Source organism: Phyllostomus hastatus, unplaced genomic scaffold, assembly GCF_019186645.2.
Source record: "Phyllostomus hastatus isolate PE091 unplaced genomic scaffold, TTU_PhHast_1.1 phas_scaffold_93, whole genome shotgun sequence".
In the NCBI taxonomy this organism is placed as follows: domain Eukaryota; kingdom Metazoa; phylum Chordata; class Mammalia; order Chiroptera; family Phyllostomidae; genus Phyllostomus; species Phyllostomus hastatus.
In genome coordinates, this window is record NW_025334042.1 from 15,650,449 (window position 1) to 15,676,149 (window position 25,701).

General features: G+C 39.6%; 1 protein-coding gene and 2 pseudogenes across 10 annotated transcripts in view; all 3 read left to right on the plus strand.

Moving 5' to 3' along the window:
- The window catches only part of R3HDM2 (R3H domain containing 2), a 159,727-nt gene that overhangs the window by 99,105 nt on the left and 34,921 nt on the right, over nucleotides 1-25,701 (plus strand). For all 10 annotated transcript variants that reach the window (XM_045829614.1, XM_045829611.1, XM_045829610.1 and 7 more), the window contains 5 exons: nucleotides 16,617-16,816; nucleotides 21,185-21,226; nucleotides 23,209-23,295; nucleotides 23,823-23,949; nucleotides 25,234-25,312. In XM_045829614.1, the coding sequence (XP_045685570.1) occupies nucleotides 16,652-16,816; nucleotides 21,185-21,226; nucleotides 23,209-23,295; nucleotides 23,823-23,949; nucleotides 25,234-25,312 (500 nt within the window). In that variant the 5' untranslated portion in view covers nucleotides 16,617-16,651. The remainder of the gene's footprint in view (nucleotides 1-16,616; nucleotides 16,817-21,184; nucleotides 21,227-23,208; nucleotides 23,296-23,822; nucleotides 23,950-25,233; nucleotides 25,313-25,701) is intronic.
- On the plus strand, nucleotides 2,425-3,339 carry LOC123812768 (annotated as a pseudogene).
- LOC123813169 lies at nucleotides 19,332-19,448 on the plus strand (annotated as a pseudogene).

Here is a 25,701-nt window from a genome sequence, read left to right on the forward strand (position 1 = left end):
CCATATACTGGGAGGTAGGGACCAAAGTTACTTGTAGCCAGAGATATGGCATCAGTTATTGGTGAACAGCATGCCAGGAGAGGGGAATACTTTATAAGTCAGGTGGTTTTTAGAATGTTAATGAGCACAATAGGGAGAATGATGAGGTTTTTTGTCTAGTCTCCTCATCTAGTTTATAATTATATGTTTTCTCTTTGAGGATGTCTGCAGCTGAGGGAGAAGGAATAGGGGCATATGTATGTGAAGAGCAAATGTATTATTTCCTCATTTGGACATGGCCATCTTTTTCTTAAAGTAGGGCAGTGGTGGGGAGAGCAGGTAGTATAGAGAAGAGGACAGACATCATATTCCAAGGACTGTATGAGCTGACTGTGATTTGAGAATATAGAGAATGAGAGCCTGATGATCTGTTTTAATACTCATTTTAATATTCAAAAAAGTTATGGGAGACTGACAAAGGTTAGCAGTCTCAAATTAAAACTTCTAGGTCTCTGTATACTGTGGAATGGGAAGCTTCAATATTGTGATTTTAACTAGGCAGCACTCCCCTTATACTAATCCCTCATTTTGTCCTGGTGTTGGTTTTTCACAGTTCAAGGATTTATGAAATTTTCTACTGAAATGAAACAAAGCAAAATCTCCAGAGTTTCAGAGATCCCTTGTTATTTGAATAGATTCATTGTCATTGCTATTGACTTTTCCCCACTATTCATTTTTTTAAAGATTTTATTTATTTACTTTTAGAGAGAGAAGAAAGGAGGGAGAGAGGGGAAAAAACATCAATGTGGTGCCCCCAACTAGGGACTTGGGCCACAACCCAGGCACGTGCCCTGACCGGGAATTGAACCGATGACCCCTCAGTTGGCAGGCCGGCACTCAATCCACTGAGCCACACCAGCCAGGGCCCCACTATTCATTTTTACTATATCAGAATGGCAGCATTTATTATTTGTAGAGACTGTTCTTTAATAGTATTTATAGCAGTTTCTGTGGAAAATGCTTTATTTTTAAAAATATGATAAGGGGAATCTCATCTTGCAGCTCTTAGTCTGTTGCCATGTAGCCCTGGATCAGATTGGCTGACCTGTGGGCCAATGAGCAGATAGAACATAAACACATCGTCATTTAATCTGTCAAAATTATTTCCTCGGTGATATATAACATTAATACCATAACTGTATGTAGAGCTGTGAAATAAAATGTTTCAAGAATGGTATATGGTGTTTTATCTTTTCTATCAGAATTTGCTGTTTATTATAAACATTGTAATGATACATTATCTTCCTAATGTGATTTGATTGGAGAGGATGTGGTAGGAAATATCTATCACCTATTTGTAAATCATGCTGCTGCTGCTGCTGCTGCTGCAGTCAGTTGGGCTTATGCCAAGTCTAAGTCAAACTCTGGCCTTCTAGACCAGAAGAAATTTGTCTTTATATCTGAAGCAGCCTTGCTTAATTGAGTAACTTTAAAGCTAAGTTAAACAGGGAATCAAAGCAACTCTACCTAATACACAGAAACAAACACAGCAAGGCTGCCAAATTGAAGACACAAAGACATATGGCCCCCAAAAAAGAACACATGAAAACTCCAGAAAAAGAACTAAGCAACGGAGATAGTCAAACTATCAGATGCAGAGTGCAAAACATTGGTTATCAGGACACTCAGAGGACTCATTGAGTACAACAAACACATAAGGAAAGAAATGAAGACTACACTAAGTGAATAAAGAAAAATCCACAGGGAACCAACAGTGAAGAGAAGGGAGCTGAGGTTCATATCAGCTATTTGGAACATAAAGAAGCAATAAATAGTGAACCAGTACAGAATGAAGAAACAAGAATTCAAAAAAACTAGGAGAGAAACTTCCAGCCAAGATGGAGGTGTAGGTAGATACACTTTGCCTCCTCGCACATTCAAAATAAAGACAACAAATTTAAGAACAAAAAATAGCCAGAACTACCAGAAAATCAAAGTGTATGGAAGTCCGACAACCAAGGAGTTAAAGAAGAAACATTCATTCAGACTGGTAGGAGGGGCAGAGACGGGCAGCCAGGGTGGAAAGAACTTGTGGCAGGGTGGAAAGAACCCCCCATGGAAGCTGATGGACTGGGCAGTCCCACATTTGAGTGCAGATAAACCAGGAGGAACAAGTGGGGAGCGAGGCAGACCATGCAACCCAAGGTTCTAGCGTAGGAAAAGAAAGCCTTAAAACCTCTGGCTGTGGCAGTTCCCGCTTTCCCCGTGTGTGAAAATACTCTCTTCTCCACACCCCCAGGCCCCAGAGCCGGAAGAGGCTTTGGGCCCCGCCACCTCGGCCACACCTGCGGTGCTCCGTCTGCGTCGGGGCCGCTAAGGACTCGGGGTGCAGTTCCGAAGGCTGAGAAGTTCCAAATGAAGGTGCCAGCAGGGTTGTTGTCTGACATGGATCATGGCAGCAATGGATGTGTGAGAAAGATTACCAGTGTGAATCTTGACAAACTTATTCACGACTTCTCATATATAGAAAAGAAAATTATAGAAACCACTGGAAAAAACAATATTCTGGATATGCAGTTGGAAAAAACTGTTTATTAAAAGGAATGCAGACAAAGGAGATCTCACTTAAAGAAGAATGTGCTACTCTTCATACTATGATAAAAGGGCTACAACAGACAATTAATTATCAACATAATTTGAAAGTGAAAATGAACAACTAAAAAGAAGTGCTGGTCTTATGAAAGAGAAGTTAAAATCTCATGAACAGGAATATAAGAATAATATTGCCAAACTTATGAGTGAAATGAAAATCAAGAAGTACATAAGGTAGAAATAAAGAAACTTTATCAGGATATGCAAAAAAAGTTGAATTAAGTGAAAAAAAATAAAGAACTGATAGAGAAAATGGAGGTGGAAATTTCAGAGTTAAATGAAAAGTTAAGAATTCAGGAAAAGGAAAAACAAAATGAAATCATCAAACTACAGCTAGAGTTTCATGCCAAACTAGCAAGAGTTCAAACAAAGTCAAAACTGTATCCAGATTCTACTGTTTTGCCACAGAGCATCTACAGAAGGAAGCTTCAGCATCTTCAAGAAGAAAAAAACAAGGAGATTGCTATTCTTCATAACACCATCCATGACTTAGAGCAGTGCCTCTCTGTTGGCAAAGATCCTCACCTTAAATGTAGATGGTTTTAAGTATAGCAGTAAATCCATTTGCTGATATTTAATTTCTTTAAAAGCAGTTGAAAAATTTACTTCTATTGTCAGTATAACATACTGCCTAAATAATAACAATGAACGAGACAGGGTTAAACTTTTTAAATTGAATTTATTGAAATAAATTCACACTTTGGAAAACTCTGGCTGTAAAAACCTGTGGGGGTTGTGGCAACAAGAGAAACTCTGAGTCTCACAGGAGAGCTCATTGGATAGACCCTCAGGGTCCTAGAACATACACAAACCCACCTACCCAAAAATAGATGCCAGAAGGGCCCGATTTGCTTGTGGGTAGTGGGGGAAGTGACTGAAAGCCTGCCAAGAGCTGGGTAAACAGCATTATTTCCTCTCAGACGCTGCCCCACATACAGCACCACAATGCATTGACGTGGGTTGCCCCACCTTGGTGAATACCTAAGGCTCTGCCCCTTATTATGCAACAGGCACACTGAGACAAATAGTATGGCCCAAGTAAAAGAACAGTCAGAGCTCAAAAAATAGAACTAAGTGATGAAGAGACAGCCAGCCTATCAGATGTAGAGTTCCAAACACTGGTAATCAGGATACTCACAAAAATGGTTGCAAAATACAGTATGGTCACAAAATAGAAGAAGTGAAGGCTATGCAAAGTGAAATAAAGAAAAGTGTACAGGGAAACCAAGACTCAAATCAATAATTTGGAGCAGAAGGAAGAAATAAACATTCAACCAGAACAGAATGAAGAAACAAGAATTCAGAAAAATGTGGAGAGACTTAGGAACCTCCGGAATAACTTTAAACATTCCCACATCTGAATCATAGGGGTGCCAGAAGGAGAAGAGGAAGAGCAAGAAATTGTAAACTTACTTGAACAAATAATGGAGGAGAACTTCCCCAATCTGGCAAAGGAAATGTACTTCTAGGAAGTCCAGGAAGCTCAGAGTGCCCAAAGACATTGGACCCAAAGAAGCATATACCAAGGCACATAGTAATTACATTAGCCAAGATTAAAGATAACGAGAGAATCTTAAAAGCAGCAAGAGAAAAGGAGACAGTTACCTAAAAGGAGTTCTCGTCAGACTATCAGCTGATCTCTCAAAAGAAATCTTGTAGGAAAGAAGGGGCTGGAAAGAAGTATTTGAAGTCATGAAAGACAAGGACCTACATCCAAGATTGCTCTATCCAGCAAAGCTTTCATTTAGAATGGAAGGGCAGATAAAGTGCTTCCCAGACAAGGTAAAGCTAAAGGAGTTCATCATCACCAAGACTTTATTGTATGAAATGTTAAAGCGACTTATTTAAGAAAAAAGAGGAAAATCAAAACTGTGATCAGTAAAATGACAGCAAACTCTCAACTATCAACAACTGAATGTAAAAAAAAAATAGATACAAACTCAGGAAACAACTAGAACAGGAAGAGAATCATATAAATGGAGATCACATGGAGGGTTATTGGCTGGTAAGGGGAAGGGGAAGAACGGGGTAAGGCACAGGGATTTAGAAGCATAATTTGTAGGTACAAAATAGACAAGGGGAGGTTAAGAATAGTATAGGAAATGGAGAAGCCAAAGAACTCATGTGCATGACCCATGGACATGAACAAAAGGCGGGGAATTGCTGGAGGGAAGGGGGTACCAGGTGGAGGGGGGAGAAATTGGGATGACTATGACAGCACAATTAATAAAATATACTTTTAAAAATATTGATAATGTAAATAATGGTAGTAAACAACAACAAAAAAAGGAAATTTGTTCTGTTTTACTCTAGGAAGTAAAATGGGCATTTTGGATCAAGGATGTAGAGAAGCCAATAGAAACTATAAGGAAGCCCAACTAAACACATCAGTCCATTGATCTAAGTGCCTGTAGTTCTCATTTCAGGGTGGGCACAGCCATGATAGATAGTGATCAAAGAAGAAGGTGCATGTCTAAAACATTTTAATCTTGTTTCTTTTTTTTCTTTAAGATTTTATTTATTTTTAGAGATAAGAAGGGAGGGAGAGAGGAAGAGAAACACCAGTGTGTAGTTGCCTCTCAAGCACCCCCTACTGGGGACCTGACCCACAGTTGAGACATGTGCCTTGACTGGGAATTGCACCAGTGACCCTTTGGTTCGCAGTCCCGCACTCAATCTACTGAGCCACACCAGCCAGGCTCTCTCTTTACTTTTCTAAGGAATTGCTCTGGACATCAGCCAACTCCTGTGGCCTTCCTTACCACACCAGTGAATTCTTTTGTATAGAACAGAATGATTTTCTCATGCTTCCCTGCTTTAGAAAATTGACACAATCGCTATTTTCTTAAATATTTTATTTATTTATTTTTAGAGAGAGGGGAAGGGAAGGAGAATGAGAGGGAGAGAAGTATCAATGTGTGGAGTGTGTGGTTGCCTCTCATGTGCCCCCCACTGGACACTTGGCCTGCAACCCAGGCATGTGCCCTGACTGGCAATCGAACCAGCAACCCTTTGGTTCAAAGCCCTTGCTCAATCTACTGAACTACACCAGCCAGGCCTTTATTTCTCTTGGCCTAGTACTAGTGAAACCTATGATAGTTGACTTCTGAAGTCCTTCAAGGGTTTCGTGACTATCATTTAACCATAGCTTTGCATGTTTCATTAAGTACTTTATACCCTGTTCCCTCATATTATGCCTTCTCTCTTTGAAGAGGAAGAAATGTTGGTCCCATATCTCTCATTTATAGCTAAATAGGGCCTTCTTTCCTGCCCTTTTCCCAAGGGCTCTTGAGCCATTTATCTCTTTAAGCATGCCGTTTTCATACTTTTTTTAATGTTTTGTCCTTTGGACATTTAATGGAAAGGACATATAATTTTGGAATCAGGAAGATCTGGATTTGAATTCTGGCTCTTTACACATACTTTATAGCCATGAACAATTATGACTTAATATTTCATTTATATAATGGAGGTAATATTTTATACCTTGTGAAGGTTAAATAAGATACTCTATGTAAACTGTAAAAAATTAAAGTCATGAGGAGTTACCCAGATTGAGTGGAAAGATGGGAGAGTTTACAAACCTAAGTTTGAACCCCAAAATACGTCCCCCATTAACATTCAGAGTCGGAAGAGGGAGGGGCCTTAGATATAGGGACCCCTCCCATCCCACACATCACACCCTAAAAGTCTCCTGAATGTCCATTTTGGGACACTGAGAACTTTGGCTTCGGGATCAGACACAGCTAGATTGGAATTCTACCTTTGACCCTCTAGTATTAACTTGGAAACATTATTTAATTTCTTCAAGCTTTGATTTCTTTATCTGAGGAAAGCTCTAACAGAGAGTTTTGTTGGGATTAAGTAATGTTAGAAACAATAAATGAGATACCACCTTACACATGTTAGAGTGGCTATTATCATCCTAACTAGTATGGCTTGGTTGGATGTCATCCTGTAAAGCCAAGGATCACCAGTTCAATTCTGGTTAGGCCACAAGCCTGAATCATGGATTCAGTACCCCACTGGGGCATGTATGAGCGGCAACTGATTGATGCTTCTCTCTCACATTGATGTTTCTCTCCCTCTCTTCCTCTCTTTGTAAAAACAAATAAAGTTTTTTAAAAGAATGGCTATTATCACACTGCTGTTGTGAGTGTAAACTGGTACAGCCACTATCGAAAACAGTATGGTGTTTCCTCAAAAAAAATAAGAATGGAGTTACCATGTGACCCAGCAACCCTTCTTCTGGGTATCTACCCCCAAAATATGAAATGATTTATTTGCAAAGACATATATACCCCTATGTTTATTGCAGTGTTATTCATGGTGACCAAGACATGGAAACAACCAGAGTGTCCTTCAGTAAATAATTGGATGAAGAAGATGTGGTACATATAAACAATGGGATATTACTTAGCCATAAGGAAAGAAATACTGCCATTTGTGATAACATGGATGTACCCTGAGAATATCATGCTAAGCGAAACAATTCAAAAAGTTAAGAACCATACATATTATTTCACTCATATGTGGAATATAAAACTGAAAGAACAAATAAACAAGAAAAGCAAACAAACAAAAACTCATAGACACAAAACAGTATGGTGGTTACCAGAGGGAAGGCAGTGGGGGGTTAGTAAAGGTTAATGGGGGTCAAATATATGGTAACAGAAGATGATCTGACTTTGGGTGGTGGGCACACAATGCAGTATACAGGTCATGAATCAGAAACATGTACTTGAAACATATATAATCTTATTAACCAGTGTTATCCCAATAAATTTAATGGGGAAAAAAAGAAAATAAAGTGATAGCAAGAGCATAGACTTTAGAATCAGTACCAGAGTTCTGTTGCCTGGTTCTGTCACTTAGGTAGTGATGTGACCTTAGGAAAGTTGCATACCTCCTCATGGTGGATGTGAGTTGATGTGTATGAAGAACAAGGTTTGTGGACTTCCGGCAAGATGGAGGAATAGGTGGATGTACCGTATCTCCTCGCACAACCAAGATTAGAACAACAATAATTTACAACAATAATTTACAGATAGAATAACACCCAGAACCGATAGAGGATTTATCTGAATGGAAGTCGGACAGCCAAGAAGTTGAAGTAGACCTGTACATCCAGACTGGTAGGAGAAGACGGGGCGGGCGCGGGGCTGGCGCGGGTCAGCGGCGCACGGAGGTCGGGAAAATTTGGCGCGAAATCAGCGCGACAGCCATCCAGGGCACCAGAACGCAGCGGTGATCCCTGAGTATGCAAGCTGCAGCTGGCGGACCCAGTGAGGCAGGGATTGTGGACCAGGGCAGAGCTCGCAGCCCCGGATCCCTGAGAAGGGTCTGAGCCCAGGAGAACGGAACTACCACCGTTGTTCCCTCCCGTCCCCGCTCCCGTCCCCGCTCCCACCCCCGCCCCCACATATAACGTCACAATCTAGCAACTGGGGTGCCCAGCCCCGGTGAACACCTAAGGCTCCGCCCCCCACCATAACAAGAGCGACCAGACAGGGAAAAAAAAAGGAGAGACAGGGAAAGACATGTATCCAACAGAGCAGGTCAGTCCCCCAGGACTCATCCTTTTGAGCGACCAAGAAATAGACAGTCTATCAGATGCACAGTTCAAAACACTGGTGATCAGAAAGCTCACGGAATTGGTTGATTTTGGGCGCAATTTAGATGAAAGGATGCAGGTTACCATAAAAGAGATGCAGGAAGATACACGGAGGAGAGCCAATAGTGAAAGGAAGGAATCTGAGTCTCAAAACAATACAGTGGACCAGAAGGAAGATAGAATCAACCAAGCAGGAAAGCATGATGAAATAAGAATTCAAAAAATCGAGGAAAAGCTTAAGAGCATCCAGGACACCTTTAAACATTCCAACATCCGAATTATAGGGGTACCAGAATGGGAAGGGGGAAAGCAACAAATTGAGCACGTATTTGAACAAATAATAAAGGAGAACTTCCCCAGTCTGGCAAAGGGAACAGTCTTCCAAGAAACCCAAGAAACTCAGAGAGCCCCAAAGAAGTTGGACCCAAGGAGGAACACACCAAGGCACATCATAATTACATTAGCCAAGGTAAAAACGAAGGAGAGAATCCTAGAAGCAGCAAGAGATAAGGGGACAGTAACCTACAAAGGAGTTCCCATCAGACTGTCAGCTGATTTCTCCAAAGAGACCTTACAGGCAAGAAGGGGCTGGAAAGAAATATTCCAAGTCATGAAAGACAAGGACCTACATCCCAGATTGCTCTATCCAGCAAAACTCTCATTTAGAATGGAAGGGAAGATAAAGTGCTTTTCAGATAAGGTCAAGTTAAAGGAATTCATCATCACCAAGCCCTTATTTTATGAAATGCTAAAGGGACTTATCCAAGAAAAGAAGATAAAGAAAAGACATGTATAGTAAAAGGACAGTAAACTCACAATTATTAACAACCACACCTAAAGCAAAACCAAAAGAAACTAAGTAAACAACTGGAACAGGAACAGAACCACAGAAATGGAGGGCACATGGAGGGCTAGCAGCAGGGGAGTGGGAGGAGGAGAGAGGGGGAAAAGGTATAGAGAATAAGTAACATAGAATGTAGGTTGAAAATAGATAGGGGGAGGGCAAGAATAGTACGGGAAATGTAGAAGCTAAAGAACTCATAAGTATGACACATGAACATGAACTAAAGGGGGGGAACGTGGGTGGGAGAGGGGGTACAGGGTGGAGGGGAGAGAAGGGGGGAAATGGGACAACTGTAATAGCATAATCAATAAACTATATTAAAAACAAAGAACAAGGTTTGTAATGTTGCTCAAAAACTGTAGTGCTGCCCTGGCTGGTGTAGCTCAGTGGATTGAGCGCAGGCTGCAAACCAAAGTGTCGCAGGTTCAATTCCCAGTCAGGGCACATGCCTGGGTTGCAGGCCATGACCCCCAGCAATCGCACATTGATGTTTCTCTCTCTCTCTCTCTCTCTTTCTCCCTCCCTTCCCTCTCTAAAAATAAATAAATAAAATCTTAAAAAACAAAACTGTAGTGCTTTTTTTAAAACTCTTTATGCTAATGTCAAAGAAGGTAATAATAAGCTTGTAGTGCATAAGCACCTAAACAGTTTTGTTTTTAACCTGCCATTTTAACCCTGTGGATGTTTTTCCCCCACTGTCTTGACTCCTAAGGGCACTTTTCCTTTGTGTTGGGTGTGTGTGTGTGTATATTTAAAGTAGCATGCCATCTTAAGCATTCGGTTAAGTTTTGACAATTGTAGTATACCCCCATATAACCACTACCCCAACAAAACAGAATATTTCCATCACCCCTGAAGGGTTCCTTATGTCTCTTTCTAATCAGTATTTTATCCCCCAAACTATAATCATCACTTCTGGTATAGATCACTGTAGGCTAATTTTGCCTGTTCTTGGACTTCATATAAATAGACTTACATTGTATGTATTTTTTTGGAGGGAGATCTGCTCTCTTTTGCTTAGCATAATGGTTTTGAGATGAGTCATGTTTTTGTGTATGTTCATATATACCCATCAAAGTCCCCTTTTGTCTCACTGTTGATGATTTAATCACTTGTTCTTTCCCAAACCTGTCACAAAAAGGAAACAGAGTTAACCCAACTGATCTAGCTAATTAAGATCCGCCTCCTAAGACCTCAGGGATAGGGTCACTTTCTCTGATCATGAGTCCTCGGAGAAAGGCAAACACCAAAAGTTAATTCTTTTTTATTGTTCTACTGTATTGAATATTCTACTGTATTCTTTGGTACTGAATATACCACAATTTGTTTATTCATTCTCTTGAGTCCCTAGATTTTAATCAACTTAAAAAATATGGGTATCAGCTGCAAATCATTTGCTCTTGATACACAAATTCGTAAAGGACAAGAAAGTTTACAGGTATTTTGCCACAGGGTATGTCAGAATTTTTAGCCTCTAGTTATTGTCTTCTTGCTTGCATTCTCTCTACTTGGCCATGGATTAAAAGGGAGAAATGCAGCTGCCCTTCTGTTTCTGGCTGTTCCCTATATAATGTATTCTTTTTGGCCTAATGCCTAGAAAGTTGTTTATGGAGTTGATAGAAGGATATATAATCTCACTGTGCTGTGGAAGGTACTTTGCTTGGCAGTCAAAAAATTTATGGGAAATATGCAGTATTCTCCCTGAAAATTGCCAAATCTTGGCTCCCAGTCATCATCCCCTGTATCTTCATATTTCCTCCCTCCCTCTCTTTGCTCCCCACTTCTGATAGTCCTCTCTGTGCAGCTTTGAGCCCACTCAGTGTCCTCAGGAGACACCTTGCCTTAAAATTGTTCTGTTTGCCTGGATGAAGTATACAGTGTGCACAAATAGGTTGCAGGGCAGCACAAACCTAAGCTCTCCTGGGAGCTTAATGTCTGTGCTTTGTGTTCTGGTCAAGTTACATATGAAACAGTTCCTTTCTTCTCCCACCAAAAACTTCCCAAGCCTTAGTTTCCCCTCTGTAGTAAATAAAGCTTGAAGAGTGGAAATTATTTCTCTGTATTTTAACACTTTTATACCGGCTTTAGTCTCGCTTTTTATTTTTAAGCTTTTTAAAGTATATAAATTGTCTTGTCCCTGAGCTACAACTTTTGCTTGTTTTGGCCCAGAAAAACTTGTTTCCAGGAATCCTTATGCCCTAAAAGTAAGAAGAGCCTTCTACATAGGATTACAGAAATTGAAATGACTGTAGTTAAAGGTTACTTTGGAGAATGAAGAGTACCTCAGCTCAAGAAATTCAGTTTTGAGCTCAGTGTATCTTCTGATGGATCTTGACTCTAGAGTAGTGGCATTCTGACCCCTCATTACTGGCATTTGTTAACTTGAGGGCAGCTTCTTTTATCCTAGAAGCAAAATGGTGAGGAGACTTAAGACCACATGAGATGAAGCTTGGAATGTTTAGAAAAGGAAGTAAGGTAAAGCTGTCTTCTGTGAGATGCTGATATGGAAGTGAGAGTAAGCTTGTTCTTTATCACTACCACAGAGAACTCAACTGGGGCTAGTGGGAGGAAGTAACAGGAAGATGAGTTTTGCCTCTTTATAATCCCCCCTCCCTCAAAAAAAAAAAAAAGAGAGAGGTTTGTAGAGGTGAAGACTTTCCCTTCCCTAGAGGTACATATAAGCAGGTTTAGAACAGCATTTTTCAGAGTTACTGATTATTCAAGAACCAGACTGTAGAGGACTGTGAGTGTAATAGGTTGGAGTTTAGTCCCCTTCCGCTTATGAGATTCCATGATTACTTTGTATCTTTGATAGACTTTTCATTTTCTTGGCTGGTCTTTGACCATCTGTCCCCTTAGTTAGAGGCACTATTGCATAAAGGTTAAGAAAGCAAGCACTAGAGCCATGTTTCATAACACTGAGCCCTAGCTCTTCTTTGTACCAGTTGTATGCCCTTAAGCAAATTATATAACTTCTCTGTGCCTCAGTGTTAACATTTCTGTAAAATAGTGATGATGATAATATGTATCTCATAGGATTATTATAAGATTAAATGAGATTCATGAAGCACTTTAGGATAGTACCTGGCACAGTGTTAACACTCTAAAAATTTTAGCTGATTATTATTATTATCTCTATCCCTGTCAGTTGTTTCTACTTAGGGAGCTGGGCTTCTCTGTCTGGTCCAGATAATTTCTCTCTTAACATACCATTTCTGACTCTCTCAGGATGCTTTTGTCTAGAAGGAACAGTAAGCTCATCTCAAATAGCTTAAATGATAAAAGAATTTATGACTTTACATATGAAGAAGTTCAGAGTTAGGGGGATCCAGGCCGACTAATTGCTGTGCTCTGCAGCATCGAGGATCCAGGCTTATTGTCTCTGATTTGCTTGTGTTGGTAGGATGTTGCCATAGTCCAGACGTCATCTGCATATAAGACCACTAATCCACATTCAAGAATATGTTTGCTGATTTTAGAGAGAGAGGGAGACATTGTTGTGAAACATCGATTGGTTGCCTCCCACATGTGCCCTGACCAGGGATCAAACCTGCAACCTTTCCGTGTATGAGATGATGCTCCAACCAACTGATCCACTCAGCCAAGGCAATAACTACCATTTTTTTTCTAGTGGCTTTTTAAAAAATAATAAATTAGGAAACCGTTCTTTGAAGCCACCCACCCAGCAAAGTCATCTCATGTCTTACTGTTGATGAATCACTTGTTCCTTCCCAAACCAGTCAGAAAAAGGAAGAAGAATTACCATGATTGGCCCAACTGTTTAAGATCTCTCTCCCAGGTCTCATGAATATGATCGCATATCCTGATCATGTATCCTTAGAGAAAAAGCAGACACCAGAAGTCAAGGCTAGATTGCCCAGAGTAAGAATTACTTTGTTTTACACAGCTCTTCAAGATGCCAGGGATCTCAGTGGAGATGACTGTCAAAATTCTTGAAAATAGATGCATTAATCACTCTCCGTTTTATGGATGTCTTTAAGTAAAGCTCAGATTTTCTATTTCTCAATGACTGAATGAAACCATGTGGCTCCTTAAAACTTGAGTTGGGCCCTAGCTGCTGTGGCTAGGGCCCAACTAGCCACAGCAGTTGGGTCTGCGAAGTGAAGGGTACATTGAGCGTTGAGCATTGGCCTGCAAAGTGAAGGGTAGCTGGTTTGGATCCCAGTCAGGGCACATGCCTGGGTTGTGGGCCAGGTCCCCAGTTGGAGACTTGCAGGAGGCAGCTGATTGATGTTTCCCTCTCTCTCTTTCTTTCTCCCTTCCCTTCTCTCTAAAAAGTAAATAAATAAAATCTTTTTTTTTAAAAGCAAACAAACTTGAGTTTGAATATGTAACCCTATTTCATATATGATTATTATGAAAAATCATTTTTTGTTTGATTGGGTTTTTTTCCTTAGTGCTTTGACTGAGAAACAGTGCTTAGACATTGTGAAGTTAGTCCGAATGTCCAGATAGTTGAGCCTTTTCTGATCCACATGTAAAGGGCAGATGCAAAGTTGTCTTTCTGATTTGAAGAAATAATACCTAATTGATAATTAAGGCCCATCCTGGATAAAAGATGCAACCAGTAACTTTAAAATTTTCCATATCACCTTCTCTCTTTCTGGGTTTTTTTTTTTTTTTTGGAGATATGATTGGCATAATACAGCTCTGTGTAAGTTTAAGGTATACCACATAATGACACACATACATTGTGAAATGATTACCACAAAACGTTTAGCTAACATGCATCTCCTCATATAGTTACCAAAAATTTTTTCCTTATAATGAGAACTTTTCAGATCTACTTAAATTCTTAACAAATTTCAAGTATACAGTACAGCAATATTAACTATAGTCATTATGTTGTACATTACATCCCTAGTAATTAGCTTTACCTTATAGCTGGAAGTTTGTACCTTTTGACCACTTTCATTCAGTTTCCCACCCCTCATCTTCTCTTTCTGACAGGGAAATTTGTTTGAGGCTATTTAAGCCTAAACAAGAAAAATATTGGTCCACCATGTGACAAAAGAAGTAAACTTAATTTTGTGTGACTCTCTGGCAGATTTAAGATAGAGGTTGAAGCAGTTTATAGCTTGTAGTAGGGTGCTACAGTATAACAGTTGAGACTGTTTATACTGTAAAAGGTATAAGAAATAGTGAAATTATCTGTCCCAGGTGTTTCCCAGGAGAGGCATGCAGGCCCCTCTCAGGAAGTTACAAAAAGGAGCTCTTCTCTGGGGACATGGGGGAGATTGTATCAGGTTGTATCTAAGAACTCTTCCAATTCTGATCATTAATGATGTTTCCTAGCTAAGAAATATTGAGAAGGCATGTACTGAGTTTTATCATATTTCAAACCCAAGAGAATGGAGGCTTGATTTATCCATGGGGGGGGGGACAAGTATATATGTGTATGCAGTTCATATGTACAGCCACTGATCCGTAAAGCTCTGTAGGTTATAACTGTTTATAGAAGCCTCTAAGAACTGAAACAATTAATTTAAAAAGTAGAATATCAGTCATTTTCTTTTGTAGTCAGTTTCTTCCATTACATCTCATCTTTAAATTCAGCTATATGACTGATGGTATGAATGACTGACCTTTTAAAGGGAATTTATGTAGCCATCTGCAAACTAAGTCTCCAGGCAGCTGCTCAAGAGCCACCACAAGGCGAACAAAGCAGTGATGTTGCAGACTGTCTGACTTATGCCAGGATGAGGTTATATTTCCTGTGCTTCTGAAGAGCCTCTGGGTCTTAACCTTTAAACTGATTTGAAGAACAGAAAAAATCTGGTGTGACAGTTTTTTGGTGTTTGTTTTTTTTTTAAGCATTATCGTTCAGCTCATTTCTAAGGCCACATGGAATAGACATGACATTTAGGAGGGTTTTCTGTCTTTTTTTTTTCCAGTCTTATATTTTTAAAGGAGGGGAAGTATTCAGAGTTAAAATACAGTCATTGGCCTGACTGGGTGACCCAGCTGGTTGGAGCATCATCCTCTGCACCAAAAGGTTTCAGGTTAATTCCAGGTCGGGGCACTTACCGGAAGCAACCAGTTGTTTCTCTCTCATATCCATATCTCTCTCTGTCTCTCTCTCTCCACCCCCCTTTCTCCCTCCTTCTCTCCTGTAAAATCAATTAACATATCCTCAGGAGAGGATTAAAAAATAATAATAAATAAAATGCAGTCATTAACCTTGTAAGGTGAAACCTCTTCAAATCCTTGTTGGAGCTAAGAAAGCTAAGCATGTTTGACTTCAGTGGTTGTGGACATGAATCTGTATAGAGCATTAACTTTTGCTTCCCAGTGTGTGCTTGGAGAACTGTGTGGACTTCATTACAGGACTTCCCAGGTAGCAGCAGTGGGTGATGAAGAGCCAGCTACCCCTGCACATCAGAGGCTCTTTACCATTGGAATGCAGTAGATTCACTGAACCCAAATAGTGAAGAGCAAAGCAAAAATTCTCTCTTCCTTCAGGGAGAGACCTAGTCTTTCTGAAGGACAGATGACAAGAGTGCTCCTCTTACTTTTTCAGCTTGCTACTACAGATAAAGGAAAGAATTTAAGATTCTGTAACATTGTTTGATTTTGCTGCCTTTTGATGGGGGAGATGCTTGAACTTGGTAACAATGTTGTATTTTGTGGTAGCTGTGAAAGTTCTTTAGGAAAGAAAAGAGAGTGGTCCTCTGTGGCAGTGAATAGAGCTTTATAATACTATATTTTTCATTCTGGAGAGTCTAGTGAGTTAACTCTTTCAAGTCAAGCTGAAAATGTGTGCATATTTCTATAGGGAACTAGAGTGGGAAATTAGTGCTGAGAGAATTCATACGACATTGCTTTAGAACTGAATTCTGGTGAATCTCAAAATAATTATGTTGTCCTGGATGGGTAGCTCAGTTGGTTAGAGTGTCATCCCAATACACCAAGGTTGCAGGTTTGATCTCCAGTCCAGGCACTTACAAGAAGCAACCAGTGAATACATAAATGAGTAAAACAACAGATAAATGTCTGTCTGTCTGTCTGTCTGCCCTTCCTCTTTCTCTCTAAAAATCAATAAAATAAAAAATACTCAAAATAATTATGCTAAGTAAAAGAATCCAGAGAATATATGATTAAAATTCTAGAAAATACAGGCAAGTATGTAGTGACAGCAGATCAGTGGTTGACTGGGAAAGGTAGGGAAGGAGGAAGGGTTTACAGAGGAGTAGGGGGGATGTTTTTGGGGTGATAAATGTGCTTACTACTTTGGTTGTGGTGATGGTTTCACAGGTGTATGCTTTTGAAACCATTGTAACTCATCAAACTATGCATTTTAAATATATGCAGTTTATTGTATACCAGTTTTACCTCCATAAACCTTTTTTAAAAAGGAAAATAAACATCCAGGGGCAATGTTTATCAAAGGACCCTTGTTTGGGTCACAGGGAGGCTGCTGAAGACTGATATGTGAAATATAAGCCTTGTATGGTGTGTTAAGTATGGATGCATACCTCTTATTTAATGCATTTGATGTTTCTTTAGGAGTCCATAGAGGCTACTATATTCTACTGAAGAAGATGTCTAACAGTAACACTACTCAAGAGACCCTGGAAATAATGAAAGAATCAGAAAAAAAACTGGTAGAAGAATCTGTAAACAAAAACAAATTTATATCTAAGACTCCAAGTAAGGAAGAAATTGAAAAAGAGAGTGAAGATACCAGTTTGCGTCAGGAGACACAGGTAAGAGTTAGACATGCATCATATGTACACTCTTTATACCTGAATGGAAGTGTCATTATAGGTGGCATTGGGGATGTATGGGAAGGTAGTCGCTTATGCAAATACTTGATTATCCCTGAAAACACAACTTCAGCTCTCAAGAAATATCTTCTCCCATTTTTGTCATAGACTCCACAATGAAGTCTAAAGAAGACAGAGTGAAACCCCTAATCCCTTTAGATCTGAATTACACTTGTTCTTGCTACATTTTGATATTTTTTAACTATCAAAAAAATCAGCTATACAAACACATTTAATAAGTCATAGTATAGCTCATAGCATAAACTCTTAAAACTAGAGCTGCCTGGCTTTGCATATAGTGTTAAATCATATCCTGGTTGTGTGAAAGCAGTCAGCATTTTCTGGGTTAGAAATAGTCTCTGAACTTGCCACTTGGTAAATGTGAGAGGAATTTCACTCTTTGGTTGCCATGTTGTTTTCCATCCAGATTCAAATGGCAATGCAGCTATGATGGCATAGATGACGGTCAGCCATGCTTCCTCTTCTTTGGCACCTGTCCAGGCTAGACTCGAAGCCTCATCTAGCTTACCTGTTCCAAATCCTCCTCTTCTCCCGTAGTCACTGCTGGTTTCCGTTGTCACCCTAGCCCAAACCACATAAATCCTTTCCTTCACACCCAGGAGTGAGACTAGTCTTTATTAGATTCTTAGGAATTAGACTGTTTATTTAAAAAGCAGTAGCAACAATATTTTGGAGGGTCTGGAAACTTGAAGCATAATTTCCCTTGACAATTCAATACACCTAGGCCTTGTCTTCTTTAAAGAGTAGAACAGCAACAACATAAAGGGATGAATTAAAATCAAACAGCTCTCTGAAATATTTTGTTCTCTAGCTGCCCACTTTTCTGTCTTTCCTCTTAACAGTTTGCCAGATCTCTGTCCTGGCTGCTTCTCTTTCCATTATCTTTTGCATGTGAGTTGTCATTCCCCACTCATCCCTCCGGAGTTTGTGGAGACAGTCTGCCACTGTCCCATCCATACTTCTAGACTCCACTGGCACGAATAATGAATTTTAAATCTCAGGACAGATATGTGATGAATGTTTAATTATGCGCTGCCATGTTACATAGAAGATAATAATTAAATGAACTTTTCTGTCCAAGTTAACTCTGTTCTCAGGAAACTATTTTAAGTGGTATTCTGAACTCCGGTTGTGTGTACTTCTTGAAGACAGGTAGAAAAGAAAGGATATCTAAAGGTTTTATATGCCTTTTGGACACTCTGTTGCTTTAAAAATGTCTTCACCTATATACACAAATAGGCTGTGTAGGAGGTTGGGCGGGGAACCTGTTTGCCCTGTAACTCCTTTTGTAGCTGCTAGAGCAGGTGAAGCTGCTGCTGCCATCTACTGGAGCTCCTGCTCTTTCTACAAAGTCTTCAGTGTTTTCTGCCACTCTTTCCCCTCTACCATTTCCCAAAAGGTCATGTATCCCTCCAAAAGCACTACAAGTTCTGTTCTTTCTCCTGCCTTCCCTCTGACTCACATCCAGGAAGTCTCCCCAAGAATCTTACTGATGCTGTCAAGGGAGTGCCTGTTATGAACTGAAGGTAGAAAGTTTGTGGAAAGAAGACTTTGATTTTTTGTACTGTGTGAGACATATTCTTAGAATCAGCAGTTGGAGCTCAGAACATCTTTTGCATGGGAACAGTTCTATAAATGCAGGTTCTGAGATTCAGTTTAGAATGGGCAAAGCTTTGACTTAACACATACTGAACTTAGGTGGGTCCTTTAAATAACCAGCTGGGTATGGCCTCCTAGCTGAGCTTTCTGCCTTTAAACCTGTAATCCCTTCTGATTCATCTACCATACTGCTTTAGAAAGATGGTTATGAAATAAAGATCTCATTGTGTTAATTCCCCTCAAACTTTCTGTGTGTCTTACTGCTCTAGGCTAAGTCCCAGATTTGTCAGCATGACATATTGTGACCCAATTTCTTACCTGCCAGTCATCTGCCTCTGGCATCCTATGTTTCAGCATTATGTGATTCCTTGGTCCTGTTATAAATGGGGTCTAAAAAGTTTAGGGACAGCATACTTTTGTACATGCTTTCTCTGTCCAGAGGTCCTCCTTGGTATTCTTTCCCTGGCCACCTCTAGCCCTCAAATCCCCCCTGCCAACAGTTTCATAATACCGATTTATCCTTCAAAACTCAATCTAAATGTGCCTTTCTCCTGGAAGCCTTCCTTGACAACATTACTTACCCATTGCAGGCCTACGTTGTATAATTCTTCAGTTAATGTCTGTCTCCTTTACAGAACTGTAAGCTCCACGAGGCCCAGGGTTAGGTCAGTTTAGGCTTACCATTGTCTTTCTAAGGCCCACTTCAGTTCCTTGCAGGCACTCAGTATTTGTTAATGTATGAATTTGTGAATTGCTAAGTCTGAGTTAGATACTTGCGCTGTGTGTTCCTATAGCACTCCACGAGTACCATCTCTAGTGTACTTAATGTATTGTTATCGCTTCTCAGCCTTTTGGCTAAGATCAAGTTTAGTATCTGTTCCTATCAGTTCAGTGTACTGTATTGTAATTGTCTATTTGTCTGTCTTCTTCAACAGAATTATGAGTTCCTTTTTGACAAACTTTGTGTCTTTTATCTCTGTGTCCTCCAGTAGTTAGCATGGTGTCTGGTAGATGTATTAGGCTTTTAACTGTTTGTTTTAACTGTATGTTTGACTGTTAAATGAAAACTGTCTCTTCTGGGAAAGAAGCAGATCTCTACATACATTGCTTATAGGGTTATAACCTCTTTGAAGGACAATTTAGTAATGTTTTATAAAATTTTTAAATGAACTACAGATATACTTTATTGGTAGGTATACTCAGTGTTGTAGTCATTGAAACATTGTTTATACTAACCAAAGATGAGAAACATCCAAAATGGCGCAATTTAAGGGACTGGTAGAGTAAGTTATGGTACAGCCACACAGTGGGATACCATGTGACCATTACTAAAAACAGTAGATCTTCTATAAAATGATATCCATGAAAAAAAGTTCATGAAAGTGAGGTTTAGAACAGTATGTACAATGTACTTCTATTTGGTTTAAAAAAACTTGTGTGCATGTAACAAGCTTATATGTACAATAAGCTTATTATATATGTATAAAAGATCTCTGGAAAGATGATAAGAAATTCATTATTAGTTGAGGGAGCCAGGTAGCTGGGAAGCAGATGCCCCCATTAATACCTCTTGAATGTTTGTACCGTGTGTTATTGCCTATTTGAAAAAAATAATGAGGAAATACTGCTTCATATTCCTGGGCTATGACTTCCCTTACTGTAACAGATCTTGCCACTGACCAGATCAGCCTCCGTTTCTTATTCTTTATGTTCACCCTCCCGTTTCTCCATTTTGCATTGTAGTTGTCTTGTTCAGTAATAAGTGAACAGAACAAAGGAAAAGGAAATCCTTATCTACCCAGGACCATGCTGGTACCCTGACTCTGTCTTACTTTCCCTCCCCCACACACCAGCCTCTGTTCTCTTCTACCTCAGGGGCAGTGAGTTCCATCCCAAACATCTTAGAAACCCTAAGTACCTCATCCCATATATAACTTTACCCAACCTCTTCCCCAGAGCCCCATTTTGACTTCTCAGCTATTCGGAAACCACATTAATCAATTAGTTGTTTCTTCCCTAATCCCACCTCTGGCCCCCATTCTTCATCTTCCTCAGCTTCTATGCTACTCCTTACCCTCTCTCCTTATTTTCCCTTTGCTCTGAAGGTCTTATCCCTATATTCCATTCCCCCTTCTTTTTATCCCGTCCTGTCTTATATCCCTAACCCAGACAGTCTATAAGAGCCACAACCTGGAGCTTAGAACTGGGAAAATTCTCAGAGGGAGGCAGTTGGCAAGAAGAGTCTTTATTCTATTTCTGCACCCATAGGGACAGCTGTTTTCAGAGTACCTCAAAACTGAGACTCCGAATGCATTGTCCTATAAAGATGTTATTTGTAAGTGATGGTTAGGGATCATATTTTATGTCCACAGGCATCCTAATCAAGACAAGGTTCTATGGTATAATCAACAGTAATTTTTATCAGTCTGTGAAATACGCCAACCAGTCAGTATCTTCCCATTTTTAATCTCCATGGCGAGTGCTGATTTGTCTAAGTGGCCTGTGGTGCCTTCCTTGTCATGGTTGCTAGAGCTGTAGCACAGGGAAATAACCGCACCAAGGGGTCTCATCATAGTTTGGCTGTTGTAATAGTAGTATTACAGTTAGTGCTTTTTCTCTGTAAAGTTGTATTGCTTTTAATTTGTGTTTTTTCCCCACCTTTAATATTTTCTAATCCCCTTCTAACAGAGGCGGACATCCAGCCATGGTCATGCCAGGAAAAGAGCCAAGGTGAGGGCTTTTTCTCTAAAGCTTCCTTTCTGGTGTTATTAGTAATACATTTTACAAATGGATTTACCACTAATATATAGTGTATTTGCATTATACATAGGCAAAGTTTTTTGCCTGCACTTTGTACCCTAGCTGTGAATATGCATACACACAAATACACATACTGAGAGACATGCACGCACACGTTTCCTGTTGTAAGTTCTGGCTGTAAGTTCAGTCACATTCTGTTTCTGATACCTAGAAAGTTGCCCAGCTGGAGCCTCCCACAAAGTCCCAGCAAACTGGTTCTGATTCTACTGCAATGCTAGTTTCTCTGCTCAGCTCTGGCTTCTCCAAGAGAATGGCTGTTATATGAGCCTTACTTTTTTCTCTCAACATTTTCTCCATATGAAATTTTTCCTTTTTTTTCTACTTTCACCAATAACTTTATTGATTTGGCTATTTCCATATAAAGTTTTTTAGATAAATTGTGCCCCATTAGTAGAAACAACTCACCATTTCGGACGTCCTAAAAATACAACCATTTTTTTAAATGTTTTACTTTTTTAGCTTGTGACAGGGAGGAAGAGTTCATTTTTAATCATGGTATGATAAAATTGGCACATAACAGATCATTTTAAGCAGTGTTATCAGGGACTGTGTGTGTGTGCTAGCATATTTATTTTAGTTGGGAAACCATAAAATATTAAACTTTCTTGCAGCGGGAAGAATTATCACCAGAAGTAATAGTTAAGGGTGCCCACCCTTTTCCCCCAGGAAAGTAATGGCAGGATTTGAGAGTGGCCCTGCCATCTTGTTGATTGGGTTGGAAGAAGGCTGCTGTGTGTGGTGCATGAGCTCTGTGCCCTGCCTCACACGGCCTGGTCCGCAGTGGTGGGCTTGGCACTGAAGGTCCCACAGAGGGTGTGCACTGCCATTTCACTTCCACTCAGACTTTTTGAGTTAAGTAAGATGATTACTATCTTGATTTTACAGATGTGAAACCTTGGCTTAATGAGATTGATAAGTTTGACAGAGGACATTTATTAGTAAGTGGCAGAACTAGGATTGAAGTCAGTTCTTCAGACTTGCAAGTTTTTTTCACAATACTGCACTACCTAAAATATATATACCATGTTTTGTGCTTTTGTATTCACTGTAAACATTGATTTTACTGTAAGAACTCAGTAAATGTTTTTATAAGTAGATTTCTTATGAGTCACTCTATAATTTTTAGCTTTGGAGATCCCTAGGAGAACAGTGGTTTGCAAAGTGGATTTCAGATCTTTTGGGGGATTCTCCAGTCAACACAAGTAAACCAAATGGATTCACTTTTGGTGAATTCTCTCAGTTGTTAGAATGTTTTCTGTCTTTCTCTTTACTCTATTTTTAGATACTTCTTTCTATCTTTACCACCTAAGGTTTAGAGTCATCTAGCATCTATTGTCTACTATATGCTAGGTGCTATTTATGGTACAAATGTTTACATACTTTCTGTCATCTAATTCTTACAACAGCCCTTTAACTATTTTTATCCCAGTTTTATTGAAAAACGAGACCCAGAGAGACCAAGTAATTTGCTCAAGGTCTCATAGCTCATAAACAAAAGCCAGGAGTTGAAGCTAGGACTTCTGGCTCTTAAATCCAGTATCTTTGTGCTAAGATTTACTGCTGTGTATTTAATAAACTTCTGAGTCTGAAATTGGAGCACTGGGCTAGAGAGAGAGAAAGAAGAGCCAAGAGAAGTGGTTTTCCTATCATCTGTCTAAAGTAGCTATTTAGTTTTTATATGTCTACTATTATAAGCAGGGGAATTATCTTTCTTTTGCCGCAGGGGCGTGAATTATCTTTAAGTGAATAAGGAACTAGCAAGTAGGACCTGTTTTTTAAAAAGCCCCATTTAATAGAAGCAGCAACTAGAGCCAAAGAGGATGTGCACCATTCAGCCAAAAGCTTTCTGAATGTCTACCAAGGGAATATATATGTTGTTTGTTTTTTCTCAGTCTAATTCCAAGCTCAAGTTGGTACGTAGCCTGGCAGTGTGTGAGGAGTCCTCTGCCCCATTTGCTGATGGGCCACTAGAAACCCAGGTAGGTCCTTTATAAGAGTAAGTGTAGCTTCTGAGTTTGGCACTTGGTTGGTAATCTGTAGTAGAGCACCCACAATGTCACATTAGGCTTGGAAATCAGGGTAGAAGGAGCTTTAAAACAAGCCATTACAGTAAAGTATGGCCTGGGTGAGAGCAGGAGTATAGGTCTTCACACTTGGACCACCCATGATGATGCAGACAAGGAGATTCCAGAGCTGGATCTTATTTTCCCACCCACATCCTTTTTCTCTGGTGGTTAGAACCATGTCCATCCAATTTCTACACCAAGAACAGCCAGTGTAACTTGAGCTGCCCATATAATATAAGGCTGTGGTTGTCAGTGGAAAAGGCTTGGCCTTTTACCCTTTTGGTAGAACAAAAGCTGAAGCAATTTAATTTAAAAAATACTCTCTTCTGTAAGAGAATGTTGCTACCCCAAGATTTATCTTCTTTGAAATTTCAAGGGAGCTATGGGAGAGTTAAAACCCATTTCCCCTTTGATTATATTTCTCCCTACCCTTATCCAAGGATATAATTCAATTGCACATCAGCTGCCCCTCTGACAAAGAGGAAGAAAAGTCCACAAAGGATGTCCCGGAAAAGGAAGACAAGGACAAAAACAGAGAAAAGGTCCCAAGGAAGATGCTGTCTCGAGGTGAGGACTCTCCCTCCATTCTCATCTGTCCTAGGGCTTTGTTCAGCAGTGCCCTTTCCTTCCATTGCGAAGTCTGGCACCTGCCGGCCTAACTGGCCCAACAGTTCATTGTATCCTACTTACTTCATGGTTGCTTGGGACGGTGCCTGACAAGGTTACTTTTGGGACAGTTACTTTCTTTACTGCTCTAGCTAACTCTGTCATATGGGGCTCATATGCCACAGATAGCTATTCCATTAACATTGGTGCTACCATGGGAGGACATTGTATTCAATTCTGATTTTATTTTTGCCCTGGAATAAACAGTGACATGGATCATCACTGGTTGCAGCTCTTCCAGATACCATTTATATTTTGGGATGCTTGACGTAATTTTTTTAACAATGCAGATTTGCATATTAATCTCTCTTTGGTTTTAAACTCTTGGGCTGATAGCAAAAAGACATGGTCCATAAAAATGATACTCGAGCCCTGGCTGGGTAGCTCAGTTGTTTGGAACATCATCCTGATAACACTAGGGTTGCGGGTTCAGTCCCTGGTCAAGGCACATACAAGAATCAACCATTGAATGCATAAATAAATGAAACAACGAATTGATATTTTTCTCTTTCTCTTTCTTCCTTTTCTCTCTTTTTAAAAATCAATTTAAATTTTTTTCTTTTTTTAAATTTTTTATCGTTTATTCTGTTACAGTTGTCCCAATTTTTTTTCCATTTTGCCCCCCCCACCCAGCCCACTCATCTAGCCAGTAGTCAGTCCCATCTCTGCTGTCCATGTCCATGTGTTATTTATACATGTTCTTTAAAAATGTTTTTAATGTGTAAAAAAAAATTATAGTTGAGAGGAAAAGGGCAACCTTGAGATTAAAATTTTATAAATGAATACAAATTATCATCTAAATAGTCAACATTTGAGCTTATTTGCTGAGATTCTGGAAAATTCAGCCTTGACTCTCCTTACCTGGAACTTATTTTCCTTAACTGGAATAAAAGCAGCCTTGTTTTGGTTAGGGCATTCAGTGATACTTATCAATGGTAAGGTGGTTTTGCACTATAATTCTGATGCAACACTGTCACTCATAATCTACTTTCTATAATTGTCATGAGTAATTTTGGGGGGCTGGTAAATCAAAGTTGTTCTGGATTTTAAGCTGAAACCCCTGAAGTTTGATTCTGCTTTCCTGTTCTCACTCTCCTGATCAGTTTGTGGGTTTCTTCTTAAGATTAGATAATCATGCAAGACAGTTTTATTTATTTTAAATTTCTCTTGTTGTGGTGGTTTTAGACTCCAGCCAAGAATATACGGACTCCACTGGAATAGACCTACATGAATTTCTTGTAAATACACTGAAAAAGAACCCAAGGTAATAACATGATTTGATGGAAGGGGGAAAAGGGCCTGTGGCCAGAAGGATGTCCAAGAGACCAAATAGCTTCTCAGAATTTTTCCATTAGAATCTAGGATACCCATTCCCACCCCCCACCATTCCTCTTCAGTGCAGTTTCATATTCTGTGGGGGATTCAAAATACCCTCAAACTGAGGCTTCAGTTTTCAAAAGAATTGAGAAAAAATCTGTAGAAGAAGAATGCAGAGACAAAGAAATATGTGGCTTGGGAGTACAATTAAAAAGCACAGAAGAAAACAATTGATTTGTATATAAGCTAAATCATAATATTTTTAAAATTCTATAAATAATCATAGAATGTAGAATAATGACTAGATTTCTAAGTATTAAGTATGTGTTTATATGA